The following is a 25,505-nucleotide window of genomic DNA, read 5'->3' as shown; positions in this document are numbered from 1 at the left end:
AATCTACTGACAGCCCTAGTGTTCACTCTGGTGCCTCCAACTGTTTTACGCCCTTTCAACACCTTCGTGGTCAAAAGTGTACACGCACAAAATCTACAATAAAACCCTCACGCAGCAATAGGACAGACACACAATCCATTTATCTCTGTGTCTCAAACACACACACGTGTATTCAAAGCCTCGATTTGTTCATATTTCATCTGTTGTGTTTTTATCTTCAGCGTTTTCAGTGTTGCTGCATTTACACCAAAAATGTTTCCATTGATGAATCAGATTGATTTGAATGTGTTTCATCCATACAAATCCCTCCCTGGTGGTCACATGACTCTATAACATAACAGGAGTCATGTGACAAGAGTTTCATGCTGTAAAATGTCACAATGGTTGAATGTGGTGGAGTAAAAATGTGAGATATCAGCTACTTTTCTTCAATATGAAATGTTTGCAGGGCCTGACAGGAAGTGGACGGACGCTCTGATCACTTCCTGTTTGCTGAAGTGGGTTTTCAGTTGTTTAGAAACCAAAGGCTTGTTTTAAAAGACAGTTTAAATGGGACTGAGGGAACGACGTGTTTGTAGTTTATATCCAACAACATCAAGCAGTTTAATCAAAGAGTTCATGTTGCTAACAGCTCACCTCTCTGCAGCAGACACAGGCTGGACTTTAAAATTAATGAAGTGACCTTTAGACCAGTCACTCTGTAAGGACACAGAGCTGGGTCGAGGTCCAGGTTTGAGTCTCTGATGGATCCTGAAAAAGTTATAAATCTTCAGTAAAATTCTCATCACATATCAGCTGATATTATTGGTATTAGCTTACCTTTTCTCAGCTGACTGTCTTTGCTCAAATATCTTAATGGCATCTTTGACTGAGTTACTTTCATAAGACACAGAGCTGGGTGGAGGTCCAGGCTGGTTCCTGTGAATAATGATGCAGCAGTGATGTGAGTGCTGAGCTGTGACATGGAGAAGAGTCATGGACAGTTAGAGATGGTCATCTCACCTCTGAGCTTTGGTCTGGCTCTCATGTTCCCCACACAGAGTGCTTTTAGAGGGAGGGACTCCCTCCTCTCTGTCCTCACACTGATCCATGCTGCTCAATTCAGCTCACACACACTTTCTACCTGCAGAGGAAACACAAATCATTCATGTGCACATCAGCTGAAATCCTCCTTTCATCATGTGTGCTGTCCAAATATCAGCTGCTTCTTTCCTGCTTCATCTCAGTGTCAGCTGGATGCAGTCAGACAGCAGTGTGAGGCAGAGGAAGCTGCCATCAGCTGCTCTGCTATCAGTCCACTAGATGGAGCCTGAAGCACACACGATGCATTCACTGACACACACTGATTCACTGCTAATGAGAAGCTTCTTCCATCCAGTAATTCATCATCCATCAGCTCTGCTGCTGCTCTCAGTCCTGGACTCTGATCACACACTAAAAGCAGCTTTTTAACTCGTGTCTGTAAGAACTCTTAGTGTTAGCTTAGCTTTAGCTTAGTGTTAGTTTAGTGTTAGCTTAGCTTTAGCTTAGTGTTAGCTTAGCGTTAGCTTAGTGTTAGCATGCTGTGTGCTAGCTTAGCGTCAGAGCTCTGCAGGTGTCTCGTGTGTAAATATTAATCACAGTGACAGTAAAGGAGGTAAAGGGCTGTGACGTCATCACGTACGCTGCGTCCTCTGTGGGCTCTGAGTGAACTCAAAGTACAAACTACAAGTACACAAACACGAACGTAGCTCAGAGTGGCGGACACACTCGGCCTCGTTGGTCCAGCTGTGAGTCCGTTACCGTGAACTATGGAGCGGCAGATTTGTGCTGAACTAAGCTGCACACAGCTGATGTTAGCCAGGAAACATTACACACTGACTTTAATGGAGAGACCGGAAATACAAACACACACAGTTTGTTGTGTGAAGAAATCAAACACGAGCTGAACAAACAGTAAAGTTCCTAAAGACAAACTGTTAAAGGAGGAAACAAAGCAAACTTACAGTTTCTTCACACACCAACAACAAGCTCCACTCCACACCTGGACACTAAACACAGACACACAGGTGAGCTGCTTCCTGGAAGGAGGCGGGGCTCCACCTGAAACTCAGCACAGGTGGGAGGGGCTCAGCTCTGTGTGTGCTGATGTGTTAACTTTAAAAATATGCCGTCTGACTGCTCAGACTGAGTCAGAGTAAAGTTCACATGCTGACGTGTGGAGACATGAAACCTTGTTGTAGCTGCAGGTGTGAACACACTGATCCCAGATCAGCTCTGCTGTATTTGTAACATGAACATTTCTGCTGCAAAGCTTCAAATGTTCAGCATGTTTCTCTGTTTCCAGTCTATAGATCCAGTCACACTTTCTACCTTCACCTGTGCAGTAAAGACTGAGAGCAGAGCTGAAAGCAAGCGTCCAATCAGGGAGCAGCATCAACACCTGAGCTTCATTCAGACTGTGTTATTGAAGATGTTGTTGGTACAAAGTTCATCTGCTGCTCACATGAATCCATGAAAGATTTATTTCACTGAATGTTTCTTCAAAGCTCATTTCAACCTGTTGAAGTCATGAATGAAAGTGCAGACTGAGAGTGGATCACATGATGTTTGAGGTGTGTCATGTGACATGTTCAGTATTGTTACACATGTCTAGATTGTCCCTGATATCATAACTGCTCAAACACTGATGATTATATTTGAAGAATTATTCCTGATGGCAGCAAAGTTTGAATGGAGCTCTCTGTCTGTGCTGATTTGTCGCCCTCTGGAGGTCAAAGCACAAACTGCATGATGTCACTGTAACCACCACAGAGACAGGAAGTGTTTTTATGACTGAAACACTGAAATGATGCTAACGGCTGTCGTTAGGCTCACTGACAGCAGTGCTGATGTGTTCATGTCAAACACTGGCTCAGGTCAGACTCCTTCATCCTTCTCCAGCGTGACTGTATCCTTCTGCAGGCGTTTGCGGTTTGCAGTAGTGCTGCCGTACCATGCAGTGATGCAGCTGGTCAGGCTGCTCTCCACAGTGCAGCTGTAGAACCTGCTGAGGATCTTGGCCAACATACCAAATTTCCTCAGCCTCCTCAGGAAATACAGCAGCTGCTGAGCCTTCTTGACCAGCTGTGTGGTGTTCAGTGTCCAGGTGAGGTCCTCACTGATGTGGACGCCCAGGTACTGCTGCTCACCCTCTCCACTTCACGCTCCCGGGTAAACAGCGGCTGGTGAGGCCTCTTCTTCTTCCTCGTGTCCACTATCATCTCCTTTGTCTTATCAGTGTTGAGGGTGAGGTTGTTGTCCTCACACCGTGACACCAGACCAGCCTCCTCTCTCCTATAAGCCACGTCGTCCTCTCCAGTGATGCGACCGATCACTGCAGTGTCATCCGTGAACTTCAAAATGATGTTGTCTTTGTTGGAGGTGACACAGTAATGAGTGACCAGGGTGTAGAGGATGGGGCTGAGGACGCAACCCTGTGGGACGCCAGTGTTTGTCTGCCAGTCAAACAGTCCTGTAGCCAGTCACAGAGGGTGGAGGGTGCAGGTCGAGTGTAGCCAGTCACAGAGGGTGGAGGGTGCAGGACGAGTGTAGCCAGTTACAGAGGGTGGAGGGTGAAGGGTGCAGGTCGAGTGTTGCCAGTCACAGAGGGTGGAGGGTGCAGGTCGAGTGTAGCCAGTCACAGAGGGTGGAGGGTGCAGGACGAGTGTAGCCAGTCACAGAGGGTGGAGGGTGCAGGCCGAGTGTAGCCAGTCACAGAGGGTGGAGGGTGCAGGACGAGTGTAGCCAGTCACAGAGGGTGGAGGGTGCAGGTCGAGCGTTGCCAGTCACAGAGGGTGGAGGGTGCAGGTCGAGTGTAGCCAGTCACAGAGGGTGGAGGGTGCAGGACGAGTGTAGCCAGTCACAGAGGGTGGAGGGTGCAGGTCGAGCGTTGCCAGTCACAGAGGGTGGTGTACAGGTCGGGTGTAGCCAGTCACAGAGGGTGGAGGGTGCAGGCCGAGTGTAGCCAGTCACAGAGGGTGTGTATTTGTGTATTTGAGTTTGACACCCCTGGTGTAATGTATGTATGGTCCGAAGGGTAAGATGGCACTGGCATGGCATCAATCAATCAATTAGCTTTGGTAAATTATGAACAGGCATCAGCGCGGTCACCTATACTGTCCTTTAGTGCTGGAGCAGCAGGAACACCAGTTAATCTGAAACCTGTTTTTCTCTCTAAACCAAAGTGACAGCAGGCTGAGTCAAAGACAGAAACCTTATTTAAACACCAAACATTCACCGGCTTCACTTCCTGATCCAGGATTCAAAGAGGACGTTGAACTTACTCAGCTTCTTCCAATGAACGTCTTCACTCTGCAGCTCTCTGCTGTCTGGACCAGGTCTGTGTAGAAACAGAGAAAATCCTCTGCTTCTTCTCCGTCATCAGTCCTCTGTGTCTGCAGGCTGAAGTCACACTAAACACTTCACACCAGCAAAGACTCTGAAGCTCACAGGTCAAAGGTCAGCTGCTGCACCTTATGTGATATTAATTTGATCAATAATTAACCTGCAGCAGGTTTCTGCTCCAACACTCTAAACAACCCTGAGAAAGAATAAGATAATGTGGGTGTGTCTGCAAGCTTCAATAGATAAGCATTAAACACTTCACACCAGCAATGAGTCTGAAGCTCTCAGGTCAACGGTCAGCTGCTGCACTGTATATAACAATTCAACAGTAGACAGTGTATTGGAATTTCTTTTATTTATGTATTAATCACATTATTTTATTGTATGATGCCTTGGTGCCACTGGATTTTAACATGTCTCACACTCATACAGTTAGACAGATGGTGGGGGTGTAGTAAGGAAGTTGGGGGAAGCAGACGACTCCACAGGAAGAGTCTTTTGTCTCTTCGAGGACTCTGGGAGGTAGCAAGGGAGTGTGAAGCTTAAGGTGTGAAACAGCTGTGTACTGCCTTTTGTTTCTGAAGGAGGTGTTTAAGTGAGAGCCATGCTAGGCTGGTGAGACTCTACTGCCTGTCTGCCCTGCGATCATGCAGGCTCTTCACAAGCTGGGTTTTTCTTTGTGTTTGATTAAAGAATGTTAGCTACCGCTCACCGCTCATCTTCAGGCTTTGTTTAATGGAAAACTTCCACAACAACAGCCTGACTGTGGGCGTCTCTGCAGCCATAAACAGTTTAAACATTAAACACTGAACCACAAAAGAGGCTTAACTGAGTGGCTGAGCTGAGCTTCAGTCAATGCTGGGTTGTTGGGGGACACAGTCAGTAACTGCAGCACTCCAAGGCGAATCTGTTCTCAAAGTGTTGGTCACCAAGGACCACAGGAAGGATTCAGTGCATGGGAGCTCTGGGAAATCGACAAGGAAGAAATAAGACACCGTGGACTGTTTGCACTGCTTGTTCTTTATTTGACTGTAAATAAACTCATTGTTGCCAACTCAGAAGGTCCTGCAATTGGGTCCTGCTTTCCAAAACATGACAACATGACAACAGTCATGACAAAGAGGTATGGTTGTGGTCTGAAATTTAAACTCATCGGCATGAATGGGCATGAATATCGTAGTAATTTGGAGTTTTTAATGATTTCTTTACATTTTTCTTTTTCCAGGGTGGAATGATTATACCCCATCTTTAATGAATTTAAAAAGAAGAAACAAAATTAAGCAGCTGAAGGTTGTAGAAATGGAAAGTTACAATGGTCCAAAATAACTACAATATTAGGCTAGAAAATGACAGTGTGAAGTTTCTGTAACACTAAATTAAATAAGTTTGTGAAATGAAACAAATCTACATACTAAAGTTACACAAAAGTCTTCCAGCCTAAATGACCACATACATGTCATTTGGCCTTACTCTCTGAATATTTAGGACCTTCACTGGGACAAACATGAATCTAGTTTTAATACTGAAGACATGGTTAATATTATGTAACAGCAGTGTTAGAAAAACGTTGACTACGTTTCCTCATCTCTGCTTCTGTCATAACTAATCTGACCACTTAGTAGTAATTAGCATTAGGTGTCTCTGTAGTTTACCAGTGTTGGCTACCATGCAGTAGCACATTTAGGAAAATGACTCAAAGAAGGTAGGTTATTAAATCTGTACAAGCGGGTTTAGTTGTACGAGAAAGTTACCTAACAGATCACTTTTAGTGTCAACTTCCCATTATGTACTTTTTTTGTCCTTGGGGTTTTCCACAGTTTCAACAGCTTCATTCACAACCAAATTTACAAGTTAGTGATCTTCTTCAGCCCTTGGTTACACAATGGTGCACATTTAAATGCCTTACAGACACCAATAATCTCTGGTATACAGTCATGTGAAACTATTTCTATTACTGGACATCATGTCACCTTCGTGTGCATGTGTGCATGCCTATGTTCCTCCTACACTGATAAAAATGAAATTGCCGTCTATAAAAACAAAGGTGCTCTGTACTCCACTGCTCTGCTGGGGCCTTACTCTGTGAAGCAGCCATGTTTTCTCTTGATACTCTGGCTTCTTCTTCTTCCCTCTGTCCAAAAACATATGTGATAAGTTAACTGGCTATTCTAAGTTGCCTGTGGTTGTGAATGTGAGTATGAATGGTTATCTCTGTGTTTGCCCTGTGATAGACTGGTGACCTGTCCATGGTTTTCCCAAACTTTTCCTCTGGATGGAGAAATATTAACACTTTATATTAAGAATGCAAATCATATAGTCAAGTCATGCTGAAGTCATGCATGACTGCTTATGACTGCATGAATTAATGACAAACATATCAAGAATTCCTATTGGTATTCTTAACAAAATGTCCGGTCACTGCTGGGATAAGGAGGTTGTCTGTTGAAAGTGACCTGGGTGAACTGAAATGTTCAGTCCTTTGGAATCTTTGGACTCCAAGATTCTTTCAATCAAAGCTATTGTGTTTTTCTGAAAGCTGCAGACTGTAAAACAATGGAGTCTCGGCACACCCGATTCATAAGAGCGATTTTTTCTAATCTGTTTGTGCACTTTATTCAGACTCAGAGTTAACATAAGTGCTATTGCTGCGGAAAACATGTGAAGGAATTTTCCTTTCCAAACACATTCTGTCAATAAAGATCTAACAGAATCAATCATGGCATCGTTAATGATAAAATGTTCTCAAATATTTGCAGTGATTTAAGTTAAAAATAAATCATTAAGGAGGCATCCTTGTCAGATGCCCTGGGGCGCACTTACATAAGCGAGGCTGCCATATCGTGCCATCGGCCCTTCTGGCCAACACCGGTAGGTGAAGTGTCTCGCCCAAGGACACAACAACCGAGACTGTCCGAGCCGGGCTCGAACCGGCAACCTTCCGATTACAAGACGAACTGCCAACTCTTGAGCCACGATCGCCTCGTGTTTAATTTGGCCACCAGAGGGGAGTAAAACATAATTACAAGATATTCTGCTACTGGGCATATATCTATATTGGTCATTTCATCAAGTCCCATCTAGTATATAATGTTAAAAACTGTAAATAAGATGGAATTCACAGCTGGAAATTGTAAATTATTTCTGAGCAGTAGAATATTAAAATTATCTATATAAATTAAGAAGCTCTACCGTATTTTCACGACCATAAGGCGCACTGTGCTAAAAGGCGCAGTCTCAGTTATGTGTGCCCTTACTGTATTTAACACACACATAAGGCGCACTGGACCATAGGGTGCATACAAGTACCATATGCGTATTTAAAAATAAAGCGGGAGCAAACCTGAGTTCGGTACCTTACTCACATTTCTATTGCCGGTAATCGTCATCATCAACAACACACAAGCATACAAGTGTGCGTATTTAAAAATAAAGCAGGAGCAAAACAAAGTTTGGTACTCACATTTTTATCATCAAACCCATCGAAGTCCTCATCCTCTGTGTCTGAATTGAACAGCTGCGCTAAATCTCCATCAAACATGCCAGGTTCACTTTCTTCACTGTCAGAGTCACTTTCCGTGCCGTGCGGCTCCTCGGAAACGATGCCGGCTTTTGCGAAAGCTCGAACAACAGTGCCAGCAGACATGTTAGCCCAAGCATCTACAATCCATTGGCAAATTGTGGCGTAACTCGCCCGGCGCTGCCTTCCACTCTTGGTGAAACTGTGGTCTCCATCGGTCATCCATCGCTCCCAGGCCGCTCGCAGCCTTACTTTGAACGGGCGGTTCACACCGATGTCCAGCGGTTGGAGTTCCTTTGTCAGGCCTCCCGGAATGACAGCAAGCTCACAGTTCATTTGCTTCACAAGTTTTTTCACATCGGCTGTGAGGTGGGCACGCATAGAGTCACAGATCAACAGCGATGGTGATGCGTGGAAAAAACCACCTGGTCTCCTTACATACACCTCCCTCAGCCACTCTTTCATCATTTCCTCATCCATCCAGCCCTTTTCATTTGCCTTAATGATGATTCCTGCTGGAAACTTCTCTTTAGGCAAAGTCTTTCGCTTAAAAATCACCATAGGCGGCAGTTTCTGTCCATTAGCATGGCAGCCAAGCACAACAGTAAAAGAAGACTTTTCATACCCCGTTGTGCGTATCGCTACCGTGCTGGTCCCCTTCTTCTCCACAGTGTGACTCACCGGGATGTCAAAAGTGAGCGGGACCTCGTCCATGTTTGTGATGTGGCTGGGCTGGATGTGTTTGTCGCCGATGTGTTTGCTGCAGTAGGAGCGGAAGACGGCCAGCTTTTCCTTATAATCCGCTGGAAGTTGCTGCGCTATCGTAGTCCTGGTCCGGATGGAAAAATGGCACCGTTTCATAAAAAGTGAAAGTGAAACTGCTTTTAGCCGAATGGTGACCGTCGAAACTGCTTCTCCCGCTCGTTCTTTGCTCGATGATCCACCGCTCGAGTCTTTCCTCCAACTCGGGCCACCTCGCCTTATGTCCGCGGAAACTCAGCTGCGTTTTCTTGACCTGCCGGAGCTTGTTTTCCAGCTTCCTCCACTTGCAAACCATCGATTCATTAATCTTAAATTCTCTCGCCGCTGCTCGATTTCCATGTTCCTCCGCGTAGCTGATGGCCTTCAGTTTAAACTGTGCTTCGTAAGCGTGTCTCTTTGCCATTTTCAGGGTTGTTAAAACAACGATGTCCTGCATAATGCACATACCTGTTCTTTTATACAGGTATGTGCGATTGTCCCGGTATATACGATCAACGCCCACACTTCACCCTTTAGCGTTCTCATGGTGTTCTCTACTACGTCCTCCTTACAACACACAGGGCGCACTGCGCTATAGGGCGCGCCGTACTATTTGAAGAAAATCTAAGACTTTTAAGTGCGCCTTATGGTCGTGAAAATACGGTAATTTGAAAATGCTGAGAATTTTGACTTAGACTTTTTGACCACATGAGAACTAAAATGAACAAGAAATATATAATTATTACAACTAAAACGTAAAAATGATTCATGATGTATCAGGATTTTGCCTCTATATGATCTTATGACCTGCACACTAAATTTGGATTTGACCTAGCTAGTAACAGGAAATTTGCAACGCTGAAAGCATGGTTACATGTTTTAAGCTGCAGCTCACAAAGCTCAGCTGCTGCCCCCAGTTATGAGTTTAAATAAATCGTTAATCATGATCTTTTCCCTCTCAGCACTTTCACTTGGCCTTGGGCTGTTTCGACTGAGCTACACAGAATGTTTCAAATGTTGTAAATAACCAAAGTCTTGAACTGGGAGTGATTTGGTTGTATTATTGGTTTGTTTGTTGGTGATATATTTCCATGTAGATGAATGAAGACAGATTCATTCTTACCTTTTCCAAATGACTGTGAGGTCCAGCACGTCTGTGCTTTTCTGCCTCTTCCTGCGATCACCCCAGTGATTTTCCCTCGGTCTGAAATCTCACCTGATCTTGTGTAATTGTGAGTCATCTGGCAGCGAACCACTCTTACTAGACTGTATCACATCATCTCAATAAGAACTGAGACGTGTTAAGTAGTTAAGTTTCATGCGGATCGTATACAGGGAGTGCAGAATTATTAGGAAAATGAGTATTTTGTCCACATCATCCTCTTCATGCATGTTGTCTTACTCCAAGCTGTATAGGCTCGAAAGCCAACTACCAATTAAGCATATTAGGTGATGTGCATCTCTGTAATGAGAAGGGGTGTGGTCTAATGACATCAACACCCTATATCAGGTGTGCATAATTATTAGGCAACGTCCTTTCCTTTGGCAAAATGGGTCAAAAGAAGGACTTGACAGGCTCAGAAAAGTCAAAAATAGTGAGATATCTTGCAGAGGGATGCAGCAGTCTCAAAATTGCAAAGCTTCTGAAGCGTGATCATCGAACAATCAAGCGTTTCATTCAAAATAGTCAACAGGGTCGCAAGAAGCGTGTGGAAAAACCAAGGCGCAAAATAACTGCCCATGAACTGAGAAAAGTCAAGCGTGCAGCTGCCAAGATGCCACTTGCCACCAGTTTGGCCATATTTCAGAGCTGCAACATCACTGGAGTGCCCAAAAGCACAAGGTGTGCAATACTCAGAGACATGGCCAAGGTAAGAAAGGCTGAAAGACGACCACCACTGAACAAGACACACAAGCTGAAACGTCAAGACTGGGCCAAGAAATATCTCAAGACTGGTTTTTCTAAGGTTTTATGGACTGATGAAATGAGAGTGAGTTTTGATGGGCCAGATGGATGGGCCCGTGGCTGGATTGGTAAAGGGCAGAGAGCTCCAGTCCGACTCAGACGCCAGCAAGGTGGAGGTGGAGTACTGGTTTGGGCTGGTATCATCAAAGATGAGCTTGTGGGGCCTTTTCGGGTTGAGGATGGAGTCAAGCTCAACTCCCAGTCCTACTGCCAGTTTCTGGAAGACACCTTCTTCAAGCAGTGGTACAGGAAGAAGTCTGCATCCTTCAAGAAAAACATGATTTTCATGCAGGACAATGCTCCATCACACGCGTCCAAGTACTCCACAGCGTGGCTGCAAGAAAGGGTATAAAAGAAGAAAAACCAATGACATGGCCACCTTGTTCACCTGATCTGAACCCCATTGAGAACCTGTGGTCCATCATCAAATGTGAGATTTACAAGGACGGAAAACAGTACACCTCTCTGAACAGTGTCTGGGAGGCTGTGGTTGCTGCTGCACGCAATGTTGATGGTGAACAGATCAAAACACTGACAGAATCCATGGATGGCAGGCTTTTGAGTGTCCTTGCAAAGAAAGGTGGCTATATTGGTCGCTGATTTGTTTTTGTTTTGTTTTTGAATGTCAGAAATGTATATTTGTGAATGTGGAAATGTTATATTGGTGTCACTGGTAAAAATAAATAAATGAAATGGGTATATATTTGTTTTTTGTTAAGTTGCCTAATAATTCTGCACAGTAATAGTCACCTGCACACACAGATATCCCCCTAAAATAGCTAAAACTAAAAACAAACTAAAAACTACTTCCAAAAACATTCAGCTTTGATATTAATGAGTTTTTTGGGTTCATTGAGAACATGGTTGTTGTTCAATAATAACATTATTCCTCAAAGATACAACTTGCCTAATAATTCTGCACTCCCTGTATGATTTAATTATGTTCATTTCAGAAACATGTTTTCTTCAAACTCCTGTAAATGTAACAGGCATCCAGTTTCTCTTTTTTGAGTGAGTGATTAAGAACAAACAGATGTTTCTATATGGAAACACTCTGATTGTTCTTCAGTCCATCGTCTGATTAACCTGACGTTCATATTTCTGAGTGGAACTAAATGATTCCTCCATCATTTCTCTTCTCTCTGTATTCAAGTGCAACATTTGGACTTCTGTTGTTTCTGTTTGATAACTTTAAGTATTAAAAAACAAACCCAGTCTTCCACGTGTCACTTTACACCTGATCCCAGTGATATTTCATTCATTTCTGATAAAGTCCAATGGTGTTCATTTATCTGTGCTTAGAGAATCAAAGGCAAACAGTGTTCTGTAAACTTCATTTATAACTTTAATTCTGTGCCAGTAGCTCCTTAATATGACTTTAGTTTGATCAACCTGCAGCAGGTTTCTGCTCAGACTCTGCCACACACACATGTTCTGACCCTGCTGATTCCTGCAGGTCATTTAAAGGAGAGCAGCCTGTGAGTTTAAAGAAAAAAGAACATTTCGGGTCAGATTTACTAACGTCTGCAGCAGCACAAATACTTCTTTAGATGGTAAAAAGCTGATGGGTTTACTGACGAGGCTCAGAGTCAGTTTGGGACTGAAAGCTGTGGACACGAGGATTTTTGTGTCCTTATGTGTTTGTAAGAGTTTCACTTTCAGGAGGAGAAGATTTAAACGAGTCACACAAATGTGAACTACAATGTCTGTGACACACAATTTATGCAAACTGCATGAAATCTGACCTGAAGAAATCCAGTCTTCTGCATGTCGTGGTTGTGACAGCTGCTCGTAGGAGAGTTTGTTTGTAGGAGGTGGAGATGTTCTCAGATCAAGTGCGTAATCGTCTCTTTGTGTAGACGCTAAAAGCTGTGAGCCAAAACTCTCTGCTCTGAAACTCTTCACTCAGTCCTCACGCTGAGAGTTTAGAGGCTGAACTTCTTGTTCCTCCATAACACTTTTCATGAAACAGCAGAAATGAGCTTGTGTTTCTCAGCAGTGCGCACACAGAGAACCGATCCTCTCTGCTCAGTCTGAACAAATCAAAGTGAAACGTCAGTGAAAACACAGCTGGTGATCAAACTGTGTCAGATTAATGCCTCAATGTTTCACTGTGACGTTAAAAAATACATAAAAATGATTTAAAGAAGTAGGAGGCAGATTTTCACAATAAGAGCACTTTGTTTTTAATTCAGTTAATGTCAAACTGTCATCAACACCTCTGTGTTGTCTCCGTCTCTGAGCAGATTCAGGCATTACTCAAATAATAAAGGCTTTTTTTCACTATTATACTTTTCATTAGTCTCCAGGTTGATGATTATAAACAGAATTATTAAAGTTTTTATCATTTCAGGCTGAAAATCAACATGAATTTGGTTCTAATCAAAGAAGCTCCTTTAATGTGTGTCATTAAAATCCTCACACAGACTTAAAAAGGCGACATTAACATTAAAATAAATGAAAGAAGCTTCAGCTGAGAGCTTCATGCAGTCATCATCAGCAGCTCATAGCAGTCACAGCTCTTTATTACGCAGCTTTGCAGGAATTAAAGTGGCTGAAGTGTCAGAGTTTGTGTGAGAAGCTGCTTCATGGACAGCTGTACACACGTCTTTATTATTTCTTCATAAATCAAACACACAGGTTTGTCTGCAGATGATTTAAAGTGTGTCGTTGTGCAGTTAAAGCTGTTTGTGTGACGCCCTGACCTCCTGTGAATGAAACAGCCAATCAGATCCATCAGAGAGAGCAGGAAGTGTTGTGTGTTTGTGACAGAACAAGGAAACAGTGATGATGATGAACATAAAGGTCCTCTGATGTTTCCTGTTACAGTAACGCTTGTTCATCTGTTGCTCTCCTACACTTTCCTATAAATAAAGGAGAAAAAGTCCGTTTAGTTTCATTTCCTACAGCTCAGAGTTACACTTCACATTCCTGCTGTCACATCAAAAAGCTTCACTTTGGTCCAACATCTACATGTTAACATGAAACACAGACAGACTCAGAACATCTGGAACATCTGCACTTTGACCCAAACTGTTATAGCAGGATATTTTCTGCATATTTCTTATGTTGGACCTGTTTGAACTGTAAACGACCTGTAATCATCTGTAAATGGTGTGAGACACACTGAGGCCACCTACAGGGCAGCTGGGGAACAGCAGGGATCTGAAATCATACGAGACGTTAGTGAGTGAGAAGAACAAACGGACTTAAGATGGGTCGAAGTGATCAAAGTTGATCTAAAACAGAAGATAAATCCACTGATTCTTTGTAAAGTTCATCTGCTGCTCACATGAATCCATGAAAGATTTATTTCACTGAATGTTTCTTCAAAGCTCATTTCAACCTGTTGAAGTCATGAATGAAAGTGCAGACTGAGAGTGGATCACATGATGTTTGAGGTGTGTCATGTGACATGTTCAGTATTGTCACACATGTCTAGATTGTCCCTGATATCATAACTGCTCAAACACTGATGATTATATTTGAAGAATTATTCCTGATGGCAGCAAAGTTTGAATGGAGCTCTCTGTCTGTGCTGATTTGTCGCCCTCTGGAGGTCAAAGCACAAACCTACAGGGCCATTTTAACCATTTTAGTCTTGTTGCATCTTTAAATGCAAATCCTGTGAAATGGTCAGGGGCGGCTCTAGAGAAATTTTCTTAGGGTGGCAAAATCAAAGCCTTTTCCCCCCAAACACATATGCAGGTGGTTACATGTGGTTAAAATGATTCAAATGCAGTAAGTATGCACGTTTTTCATATAAATATAGTCTATAACTTAATTATTGTCTGTACCCACATGATTGCACACTTTAGTTACATGAAACATGTGAGTTTTGATGTTATGTACTGTACAGCCTGTATATTAAATACATATGTAGCCCAATAAGTATAAACTCCAGAAAGCTACACAACATGGGGCGCTTCATTTACAAACACAAGTCTAACTTAAGTTTCATTGTTTTTGTTAGAAAACAGTCACATTGTTGCAGCTTAAATGACACAAAATGTCAGAAATCTGCACTGTCATGAACAAACATGTAAACCTCATTTTTCATGATTTGTTGGATTCACCCTCTGAGGTCTGAAACACAACCGGACATTTGTGACTCCTTTGAGTTTACGTTTGTATTTCACCCTCAGATTGTTTCATTTTATTTTTTCCTCCTCTTGCTTTGTTTGGTATCTTTTCAGCTCAACTGAATTTAGTTGTTTTTTCACTGACATACTGCATTAGTATTTCTATTACTATTAATGTAACTATTACTGATCTGAAATCACACAAAGAACCTAAAATCCTAGCAGTATTTTTTACTGTAAAAAAACCACAGACGTGTTGGGTAAATGTTTATAACTTGAAATGCAAATATAAATTGTACATTTTGTAAACAGATACAACTATTTATCTAAAAATGCAGCCAATACACCTGCTGTTTTTTCATTTTCTACAACCATTTAAAATAGCACTCACCTTCCTTCATTTCCACAGTGTAACATCCACCCACCTGTGTAAAATCAGAAATTCCCATGGTGTTGTTCAAAATGTGCTCTGGCACAATCATAAGCATCACTTGCTGCTGAAAACAAGAAGAAAGCCGTCCTGCTATGGGCTGAACCATTTGTTAATGTGGAGGGGGGGACACTATGGAATATATCCAGTTCTAGCATTTATATTCACTGCTGACTGTAACTACGCTCAAACTGTTAAACTTATTTTAATAAACAACACTGTCATATGCAAAACTGGGGTGGCACTTGGGGTGGCAAGGGATCATTTTAGGGTGGCACTTGCCACCCCATGCCACCCTTCTAGATCCGCCCCTGCTGATGAAGCCAACAGGTTCGCTTCATTTGCAAAAAGCAGATATGAGTTTCTGAGGCCACAGTCTTCTGTGGCAGAAGGGGAATCAGGGGAAGCCCTGGAGGAGTCCACCACCCACCAGAAACAGGTCTGAGCTCTCACTGCAGTGGTAAAGGGGCTACACAGCCCACATGAGGCTGAGGGATGCAGCCTTCTGTCAGACTGTCACTAACACAGAGAAACACCCGTGTACACTCATACTCATGGGCACATACACCAATCAACCTAACCCCACTAACTGCTCGTCTTTGGACTGTGGGAGCCAGAGAACCCAGAGAGGACCCAGACATGGGGAGAGCATGCAAACAGCTTAGATGTTGGATTTGAACCCAGAACCTTCTTGCTGTCAGGAAACAGTGCCAACCACTTTTCCACTGTGCTGCCTGTTTGACTCTGATACACCCATTTTTGAGCTCTTAAAAACAGCCCTCCACACAACAGAGACAAACCATAAAGGACTTTGTGGCTTGTAGCAACCAAAGAAAGTTTAAGGTGCAAAATAAAGAGGTTGAAAGGAAAGTAATAAAGGAAACATGTAATTATAACAGTAATGTTGGCTGTGTATCACGTGTGGCATGTCATTGTGGGGCTGGCCTCTGTTGGGATTGAGAATATGTGATGGCGGGGGCAGGGTTGGTTACTGGGGTTTATCCTGATCTCCTGTTTAGTGGAACTGTGCTCCTTTGAATCCACAGCACTAACCTGGCACACACACATAAAATGCATCATTGCTACAGAGCACAGCAGGACTCATTATGAGTGGTGGGGCAGGCTGGATGGTGTTGAGGAGTCGTATCGCAGTGACATTGGCTCCCCTGCTTCACTCTCTCCTGCCCCACTAATGCAACTCACTAATCCCTCTGTCCCCTTTAGGTGGGGCTCACGCTGACAAGATAAAATAAGCTGCAGGACTGGTGGGTGGGGGCTGTGCTGTCAGCCCCCCTGGGTCTGCTCCTCTGTGATCCTCAGTGGGCCAGTATGCCTCTCCTGGTAGCTCCATGGGGGATGGTGTGGTGGGTTGGTGGGTGCCATGGCGACTATGTGTGGACTTCACATTTTTGTCTGCTGTGACAGCTCCTTGATCTGGGCGGGGCCAGTGGGGTGTGGGTAGGTCCTTTGTGGGGCTTTGGACGTTGCCTGAATATTGTCAGGCAGCTGGGTGCTGTGCCTCGACCCTTTCTTCCTTTGCATTTGTGGTTTGGTGCCATAAATGCACAACATAGAAGAGCCACCTCGACGGGACAACACTCAGCGGTTCATCTGTCTCTCTTCCACAGCATGTCTTTATCCTGTCTTCCTTCTCTCACCTCAACCAATCACAGCAGATGGCCCCGCCCCTCCCTGAGCCTGGTTCTGCTGGAGGTTTCTTCCTGTTAAAAGGGAGTTTTTCCTTCCCACTGTCGCCAAAGTGCTGCTCACAGGGGGTCATATTGTTGGGTTTTTCTCTGTATGTATTATTGTACGAGCTACCTTACAGTATAAAGCACCTTGAGACGACTGCTGTTGTGATTTGGTGCTGTGTAAATAAAACTGAATTGAATTAAGAAACAACTCTTAGATTCCTCACATGATTCTCCTGTATTCCTACGGGACGCCAAGGTAATATAACATGGAAGTGTGTCGCAGTGCCTGGTGGCCACATGTTACCCATAAACTGTCAACCTGACCGTGCTGTAGCTACGTCCAAAGACTAGTTAAAGATTAAAGCTTTTTGGGGGGTTAAATCTGACATAAATAAAGAAAGAATAACATTAAAGTCGATTCTTTTGATCACTGTAGTTCTACTTTGAGGATATGATGTGTAAAAACCCTCAGTTGTGGCTGGTGGATCTCACATTCCTGGTCTTTGTAATTCCAGTTCAATGAAGCCTCATTTTCACCTTTTTCCAGATAAATTTTCCCAACTGTTCTAATGTCCATGCTGTGGCATTGTCCCATCATTTGTATTTCCTGTTAATGGATTTTTAATATGGTCTGGGAAATTACTATATATGAGTAACTTCCTGTTGTATTGCAGCTTAAGGCCATTGTCACTGAAATAAAGCCCGAGTTGTAATAGTTTGCATCCAGAACGAGGAAAACGAAGAAACCCAAACACTGCTCAGTGGATGAGTCCGTCCTGGAATAAATACCAGCACAAAACTAAAAAGAAGAGCTTGTTTCCTCGAAGCAACAAGAGAAAGCTCTTTGTCTCTACAGATGTTTCTGGGAAACACGTTAACAATATTTAAACATTTGTTCTTAATAAACGTTTTTACTTAATGATGCTTTATGATATTTCTATCTGACCTAATGCAGCAGCGTATCCACATGAACTCTGCAGTGTTTCTACCCAGAGGCCACCGTGGTCCTTCTTTACTAATGCTGAGGGTTTTCTCCCAGCCGTGATAGCCTTTGACAGGTAAACTGAGTCATTCCAGCCCAGTGCAAAAATAACCTCCCTGTCTGCTCTTAACTTCACGCATCGATGCTAAAACGTTGCATAACTGAACCTGCAGACTGTGATCCTGTAGCTGTCGAGGAGAGGGCTTGATGCCGTCCATCTTCTGCTCAATTAACAACGCCTGCAACCTTTTGAGCCTTTGTCCTGCTACAGTCACAAATATAAAATCATCACTCTTTATTTGATCCACTACACTGCTGTCATTTCTCTGTTATGGCCCCACAAGGTCACTGAATCCCCCTCAAACCCACAGCACATGTACAAGTTTTCAAAGCGGTGTTCTGATCTGCTTCGAGCTTTCATCATTTTAGCCAGCCCCTCCGATCTTCTCCAGCTAAACACTACAAAGAAAGAGTTCAGTCTGCATAAAACATCTTGTGCATGTCACACGATACAGCATCCACAGCAGTATACACTGCAAACAGCAGAAGCTCTTCCTTCTTAGCCTTCAGTCCAGCAGTGATGATCTCCTCCTGCTTTTGGTTCACATCACCTTTCTCCTGAAAATCTGAGCTGGGCTTGACAAACCCTCAGCTCAGCGTGATATAAAGGTAGCTCTTCTAGTGTATTTGCCATCTCCTGAGCTCTCATTGTTACCATCTCACATTCTTCTCCAATCCATGGTTAGGGTGCTGCTCATAGGGGGTCATATGATTGTTGGGTTCTTCTCTGTACCTATGAAGCGCCTTGAGGCGACTTTTGTTGTGATTTGGCGCTATATAAATAAAATTGAATTGAATTTTCAGGGTCAAAGTTCAGAGGTAAGTTTGTTCAGCAAATGAATGACAATAAATCATACATGTTTGCTGATTCACAGGTTAACAGCCTGGAGGAAAGGGCTGTGTCGTTCCTGTGATGTGATTCAGCTTTATTTCAGCCACTCAACAAAACAACATTATATTAAATATAATAACACCCAGCACGCCCCTGCGGGCGGTTTATCCTTCAAGCTCGGATCCTCTACCAGAGGCCTGGGAGCTTGAGGGTCCTGCGCAGTATCTTAGCTGTTCCCAGGACTGCGCTCTTCTGGACAGAGATCTCTGATGTTGTTCCTGGGATCTGCTGGAGCCACTCGCCTAGCTTGGGAGTCACCGCACCTAGTGCTCCGATTACCACGGGGACCACCGTTACCTTCACCCTCCACATCCTCTCGAGCTCTTCTCTGAGCCCTTGGTATTTCTCCAGCTTCTCGTGTTCCTTCTTCCTGATATTGCTGTCATTCGGAACCGCTACATCGATCACTACGGCCGTCTTCTTCTGTTTGTCTACCACCACTATGTCCGGTTGGTTAGCCACCACCATTTTGTCCGTCTGTATCTGGAAGTCCCACAGGATCTTAGCTCGGTCATTCTCCACCACCCTTGGGGGCATCTCCCATTTTGACCTCGGGACTTCCAGGTTATACTCGGCACAGATGTTCCTGTACACTATGCCGGCCACTTGGTTATGGCGTTCCATGTATGCCTTGCCTGCTAGCATCTTGCACCCTGCTGTTATGTGCTGGATTGTCTCTGGGGCATCTTTACACAGCCTGCACCTGGGGTCTTGCCTGGTGTGATAGACCCCAGCCTCTATGGATCTTGTGCTCAGAGCTTGTTCTTGTGCTGCCATGATTAGTGCCTCTGTGCTGTCTTTCAGTCCAGCTTTGTCCAGCCACTGGTAGGATTTCTGGATATCAGCCACCTCCTCTATCTGCCGGTGGTACATACCGTGCAGGGGCCTGTCCTTCCATGATGGTTCCTCGTCTCCCTCCTCTTTCTTGGGTTTCTGCTGCCTGAGGTATTCACTGAGCACTCGGTCAGTTGGGGCCATCTTCCTAATGTATTCTTGGATGTTCGTTGTCTCATCCTGGACTGTGGTGCTGACACTCACCAGTCCCCGGCCCCCTTCCTTCCGCTTAGCGTACAGCCTCAGGGTGCTGGATTTGGGGTGAAACCCTCCATGCATGGTAAGGAGCTTTCTTGTCTTTATGTCAGTGGCTTCTATCTCCTCCTTTGGCCAGCCTATTACCCCAGCAGGGTACCTGATCACGGGCAGGGCGTACGTGTTGATGGCCCGGATCTTGTTCTTACCATTCAGCTGACTCCTCAGGACTTGCCTGACCCTCTGCAGGTACTTGGTGGTTGCAGCTTTTCTAGCGGCCTCTTCATGGTTCCCATTCGCCTGTGGGATCCCCAAGTACTTGTAACTGTCCTCTATGTCTGCAATGTTGCCTTCTGGTAGTTCAATCCCCTCAGTTCTGACTACCTTCCCTCTCTTTGTTACCATCCGACTACACTTCTCCAGTCCGAACGACATTCCAATGTCATTGCTGTATAGCCTGGTAGTGTGGATCAGTGAATCGATGTCTCGTTCACTCTTGGCATACAGCTTGATGTCATCCATGTACAGGAGGTGGCTGACAACTGCTCCGTTCTGTAGTCGGTATCCGTAGCCAGTCTTGTTAATGATCTCACTGAGGGGGTTCAGGCCTATGCAGAACAGCAGTGGGGACAGAGCATCTCCTTGGTAGATCCCGCACTTGATGGTGACTTGTGCTATGGGCTTGGAGTTGGCCTCTAGTGTTGTACGCCACATCCCCATTGAGTTCCTGATGAAGGCTCTTAGGGTCCCATTGATCTTGTACACTTCTAGGCATTCCAGTATCCAGCTGTGGGGCATTGAGTCATAGGCCTTCTTGTAATCAATCCAGGCAGTGCACAGGTTGGTCAGTCTGGTCTTGCAGTCTCGGCTGATTGTTCTGTCTACCAGTAGCTGATGTTTTGCGCCTCTGGTATTCTTGCCAATTCCTTTCTGTGTCCCGCTCATGTATTGACCCATGTGCCTGTTCATCTTAGCCGATATGATGCCTGACAGGAGCTTCCATGTAGTACTGAGGCAGGTTATTGGTCGGTAGTTGGAGGGGACCGGTCCCTTCTTGGGGTCCTTGGGGATCAGGACCGTCCGGCCTTCAGTTAGCCATTCCGGGTGTCTCTCGTTAACTAGCAGCTGGTTCATTTGTGCTGCCAGACGCTCGTGGAGTGCAGTCAGCTTCTTCAGCCAGTAGGCGTGAACCATGTCGGGCCCTGGTGCTGTCCAACTCTTCATACTGGAGACCCTTTCTTGGATATCTGCCACTGTGATGGTTACTGGACCCTGTTCAGGGAGGTCGCTGTGGTCTGCCCTCAGATCCTCTAGCCACTGAGCATTGCCGTTATGGGTTGCATCCTTCTCCCATATGCTCTTCCAGTATTGCTCCGTCTCCAGCCTTGGTGGTGCTGTTCTCTTATTGTTCCCTTGCCACTGAGAGTACACCTTTGCTGGTTCTGTGGAGAACAGCTGGTTTATTCTCCTGCCTTCTATCTCTCTGGTGTACCTCCTCAAGCGGCTGGCCAAGGCTGTGAGTCTTTGCTTGGCAGTTTCCAAGGCCTCAGGTATGGACAGCTTGCTGTATTTCTTAGGCACCTTTTCTGATTCAGTACGTTTCATGTAGAAATATGTGTGACAACTTTTTGTTGCAGCAATGATCTCAAAACACGGGGGGGGGGGGGGGGGGGGGGGCTAAGATGAATGTCTGCTGTGAGGACAGGGGGTGTGCGTGTGTGCTCAACTCACGTGACACGTCATTTACGCAACATTTGGTAGATTTAAAAGTTACAGTGAGATAAAATCATGTTATGGATTGCACTCAGTATATTGTGCCGACATGGTGAGATTGTGTCTGTCGAGCCGAGGAGAGCGTCGCAGTGCCAAAAGCTGTAAAATGAACTATCAGGCTGGAGTGTGCTGCCACAGCACAGAGCAGTCACAGAGTCCTGCAGGCAGAAGAGGAGTGATCGTGTTAGCCACCTTACAAAACAAAAAGACATGAAGTGAAAAGCAGAGCGCAGAGTGTGGCAGAAGAAGACAGACTGGGCCAAGTCCTGCATGTGCGAGAGCGAGCGAGACCCGGGACAACGTCATCCGCCTCGCCTGGACTAGTCCGCCGGCCGGAGGAGGGACAGTGGCTGCACTGTGCAGCCGAAGACTCACTTTGATCGCACAGGAAACGAGCGACGCAACCGGTCCACCGTCCGTGCAAACTGCGCCAGGCAGCGTATTGCACGCTGGAGGACACCGAGGAAAGTCACAGTAGGAGCGGTGCTTAGTGAGAGGTGATGTCGGGGGGACATGGCTTCTTCTCCGGTCACCCCAGCATCGCTTGAAGGAGAAACACCTTCACCCACCGGGAACGAGGAGCCCGCGACCACCCGACAGGTACGACACGCCTCCGAGACCCTCTGCGCGCCCGGTAACGTTTTACCGAAGTTCATTCGCAAACACACCAGTTTAAGATGGACCCGAGAATCAGCACACGGGAGCACTGGTGTCTGACTCAGCAGAAACGGCTCGACGTGCGTGTAATGCTTCGTATTTGATAACGATGGAATAATTCTTTAAAATAAGCACACAGATAAACACTGGTGGGTGGAAAAGTTCGCGTTTTGCTGAAATGAGTCCCGCCTAGTCCGGTCTACACCTCATTCAGCAAACATCTGAGTCACCCTGAGACGCCAGTGCCGTAAGTGACACGCTGTTTACACGCAGGAGCAGTTTAACACATGCAGGTTGTGCCAGTAGGCGTTTCCTTCAATGTGACACCAAACGTGTAAATCAGTGCTGGGAGCGGATGTTGGACCTGATCAGTCTTAATCTGACAAACTGTAGTTCCTGCTCTGTTTCTAATTCAGCCCCATGACAGACAACCAGCATGTTCTTCTGTCACGTGTTATTGACACGCACATATTTAGTCCGTGTGTGGGATGTTAAAGGTGAGTTTGTTCAGGGCACGATCAGACTGAGGCCATTTCAATAGGTGCAAGGAAGTGTTAGTGTGGTTACTACGGCAGCACTGATGCCCTGATGAGTGCACATGGCTGGAATGAAAAGTCAATGCTATGTATAGCATGAACTACTTGTTGTCTAAGGCGGTGCAGAGAGTGTGAGCAGGAAATATCTGAGGTTGGATATTTCAGTACATACAGAGCTGTGCAGAGACATTAGGATCTTAAACTATTGTCTGTATCTGGCAAAGCGAGAATCTGAGCCTTGTGTACAAACTGTCTGGTGTTTGTTCTGGCAGGAATATGAAACTACTGTGCACAGCATGCTTATTAAGATGGCCCAGGACCAGGTCATCTTGCAGGATGGTAGTGTTACATCGAGAAGGTTCCTCTTTAATTGTTGGATTTCTGTGTGAGTTTTCTCCCTGTGCCTCTGTGGCCTCTCCCCACAGTATCTGTGTTTGTGTTTAAAGTGTTTAAAGTACAGCACTAGATGATCGTATGGGTGAATGTGACTTGTTGTAAAGCACTTTGAGTTGTTGTCTATATAAAGTCTAAATGGAAATCCACTTATGTGCAGAGGACCAGAAGATCCAGCGCATCGAAATAAAGAGTTCTTTGCTTAAACAATGAATTGTGCGATAAAATATTAATTTACAAATTCATTTTTAAGTTATTTTATTTATTCAATACAAAAGTAATTTATTATCTAGTAATTTAATTGAAAATAAAAAATATTTATAAATCAGTATTTGAAAATAAATAATTATTCCATTAATAAATACTTCAAATCAGAAAAAAAAGAAATAAAATCTCAATAAAAACCTCACATCAAAAATCCTTTTCCTGTGTCGTCTCATGTCCAACATCTGTGTAGGCAGAGTGTAAACACAGAGGCTGAATGGCCTTTGGTATAGGTGCAAAGCTAAGACTGTCTAACCAATGACAGAGCTCCTTACCTCGCACCGGCTAATTTGCATTGCTCCGGGATTTCGGAAATTTATCCATTTATTCATTATGATGTGGTTCAGCATCATAATGCTGAACCACAGAAACACACACACACACACACACACATATATATATATATATATATATATATATATATATATTAGGGGTGCAATGATACTCGTATCGATATTGAACCGTTCGATACAGTGCTTTCGGTTCGGTACGCATGTGTATCGAACAATACAAAATTTTTAATTTATTTCATCAACTTTCCTTCTGACGATGCTGTCTGTGTTGAGCGCTCAGTGGATCTGTGTTCGACTACTCCGCCTAGGCTGCACTGTCGAGCACAGATCCACTGAGCGCAGCACAAGCTAGCAGACAGAAGCTAAGCTCGTTGCAACATGGCAAACTGAACCTCCCCCACTAGTGATGGCCAAATGAAGCTTTCCGAAGCACTGAAGCTTGTATTGAAAAACGGTTCATTACTCGAAGCTTTTCAACACAGTCCTCTCCGGTGACATCTGGTGGTGAAAACTTTGAAGAGCAGCTTGAATCTGCAAAATAAAACGGACTGCTCAATCATCGCTGCTCACTCAAGAGTGGAGTTCTCTCTGATATTGGGCCACCGTTCCGTTGCTTTGAACATGTAATTGGTTTTGTTTTCTCGATTGGGGGGCTGAAAAAAATGTAATGCGTATTTGCGTAATACATTTTGATCAATAAACTTTCCCTATTTAAACATGCACTATGGTGTGGCCTTTCTTTGCTCATAACTCCTTGATGTTGGTAAATACAATAAGTGAGCAATATATATAATATACATATGAGAATGCACAGCACATTATGGAGTATGCCCCTGCTGTGGAGTCCTGCCTCCATCTACTTGTCGTTTAATCACTGGACAGCTGGACAGGTTCATACAAAATATTAGATGAGGCCGATTGTCCTATACATATTTTTGACCTAGGGGTGGGATTGATTGTGAACTGGAAAGGGAAAATGCTTAGGAAGCTGAGTACGGCTGCATCGTTACCGATTTGTAGAATCATTTTGATTCGATACAGGATCCGATTCAATTTGATTGGAATCTGGAAAGTTTTGCCTCAGTCAGAAATATTACAAGTCTGATCATTTAACAGTATATATCCATAATTTCGTATCTATTAAAAGAAAGCTGACACATGTGAGACTTAATTAGAGATGTAAACAGAGAGTTATGAAACCTGCAGCTGCAGAAGCCAGCGAAAAAAAAAGAGGCAAACACAGCGCCGACCTGACGACGCACCAAAATCTGATTCTGACGCGTCGGGTCCGCGCTCTGTGTTTACGTTTGTATGCAGAATCCGTAAACCTGCTCCCAGTTACTGTTTTAGCTGCATGGTGTTTGACGACATGTTGTGAGGTTTAACCTGATATGCTGGCGTTTCAGGCATAATAACGTTAATTTACAAATCGACACAGGATTTCAATGAATCAATATCACTTTATTCAATTTAGCATGGATTGTAATCAGAAAGGCGATAATCAAAACCCACCCCTAATCAAGAACTTGCAAAGTAAAAACATGATCTATGTCAGGTAGCCCTTTTGTTATTTACATTTAAAAAGAGGATTAGTGTTACTGTGCGCTGGCTGAGTCTGTTTCTTTTCTTAGAAATAGTTTCTCCTGCCCTGGAGAAAATCCACTTGCATGGAACAGAAGAGGCTGTGGAGTGCAGGAACCACACTGCAAGCTGGTAGATATGCAGGTATTCCTGGGTCCTGCAGACTATCACCTAACAACAATAAACAAAATGATTTTCTAAACTGTGTAGCAATGTAATGTACGTATAGTGTCAAATACATTTTTGTAGT

The 25,505-nt window shown here is 44.3% G+C and overlaps 1 protein-coding gene across 1 annotated transcript; it reads right to left on the bottom strand.

The window, feature by feature from the left end:
* Positions 1–632: 632 nt before the first annotated feature.
* LOC146577172 (uncharacterized) lies at positions 633–1,113 on the bottom strand. Its single transcript, XM_085269401.1, has 3 exons — positions 1,003–1,113; positions 820–918; positions 633–750 (listed from the first exon to the last, which is right to left on the bottom strand). The coding sequence occupies exons 1-3, from the start codon at positions 1,089–1,091 to the stop codon at positions 633–635; spliced, it is 306 nt and encodes a 101-aa protein (XP_085125527.1). The 5' UTR covers positions 1,092–1,113.
* Between the last annotated feature and the right edge of the window lie 24,392 nt (positions 1,114–25,505).

The sequence above is a fragment of the Mchenga conophoros genome, linkage group LG3 (assembly GCF_057382185.1).
Source record: "Mchenga conophoros isolate Kocher_MC1m ecotype Shallow Benthic linkage group LG3, M_conophoros_male_GT1.1, whole genome shotgun sequence".
Lineage (NCBI taxonomy): Eukaryota > Metazoa > Chordata > Actinopteri > Cichliformes > Cichlidae > Mchenga > Mchenga conophoros.
The sequence above is the reverse complement of the archived record's forward strand: the minus strand, read 5'-3'. Positions and strand labels throughout refer to the sequence as shown.

Coding starts and splice junctions, on each gene's coding strand:
- LOC146577172 (XM_085269401.1), bottom strand. CDS start 1,091: ATGGATCAGTGTGAGGACAGAGAGGAGGGAGTCCCTCCCTCTAAAAGC. Junction 919..1,002: donor AGCCAGACCAAAGCTCAGAG/GTGAGATGACCA, acceptor CATTATTCACAG/GAACCAGCCTGGACCTCCAC. Junction 751..819: donor AGACAGTCAGCTGAGAAAAG/GTAAGCTAATAC, acceptor TAACTTTTTCAG/GATCCATCAGAGACTCAAAC.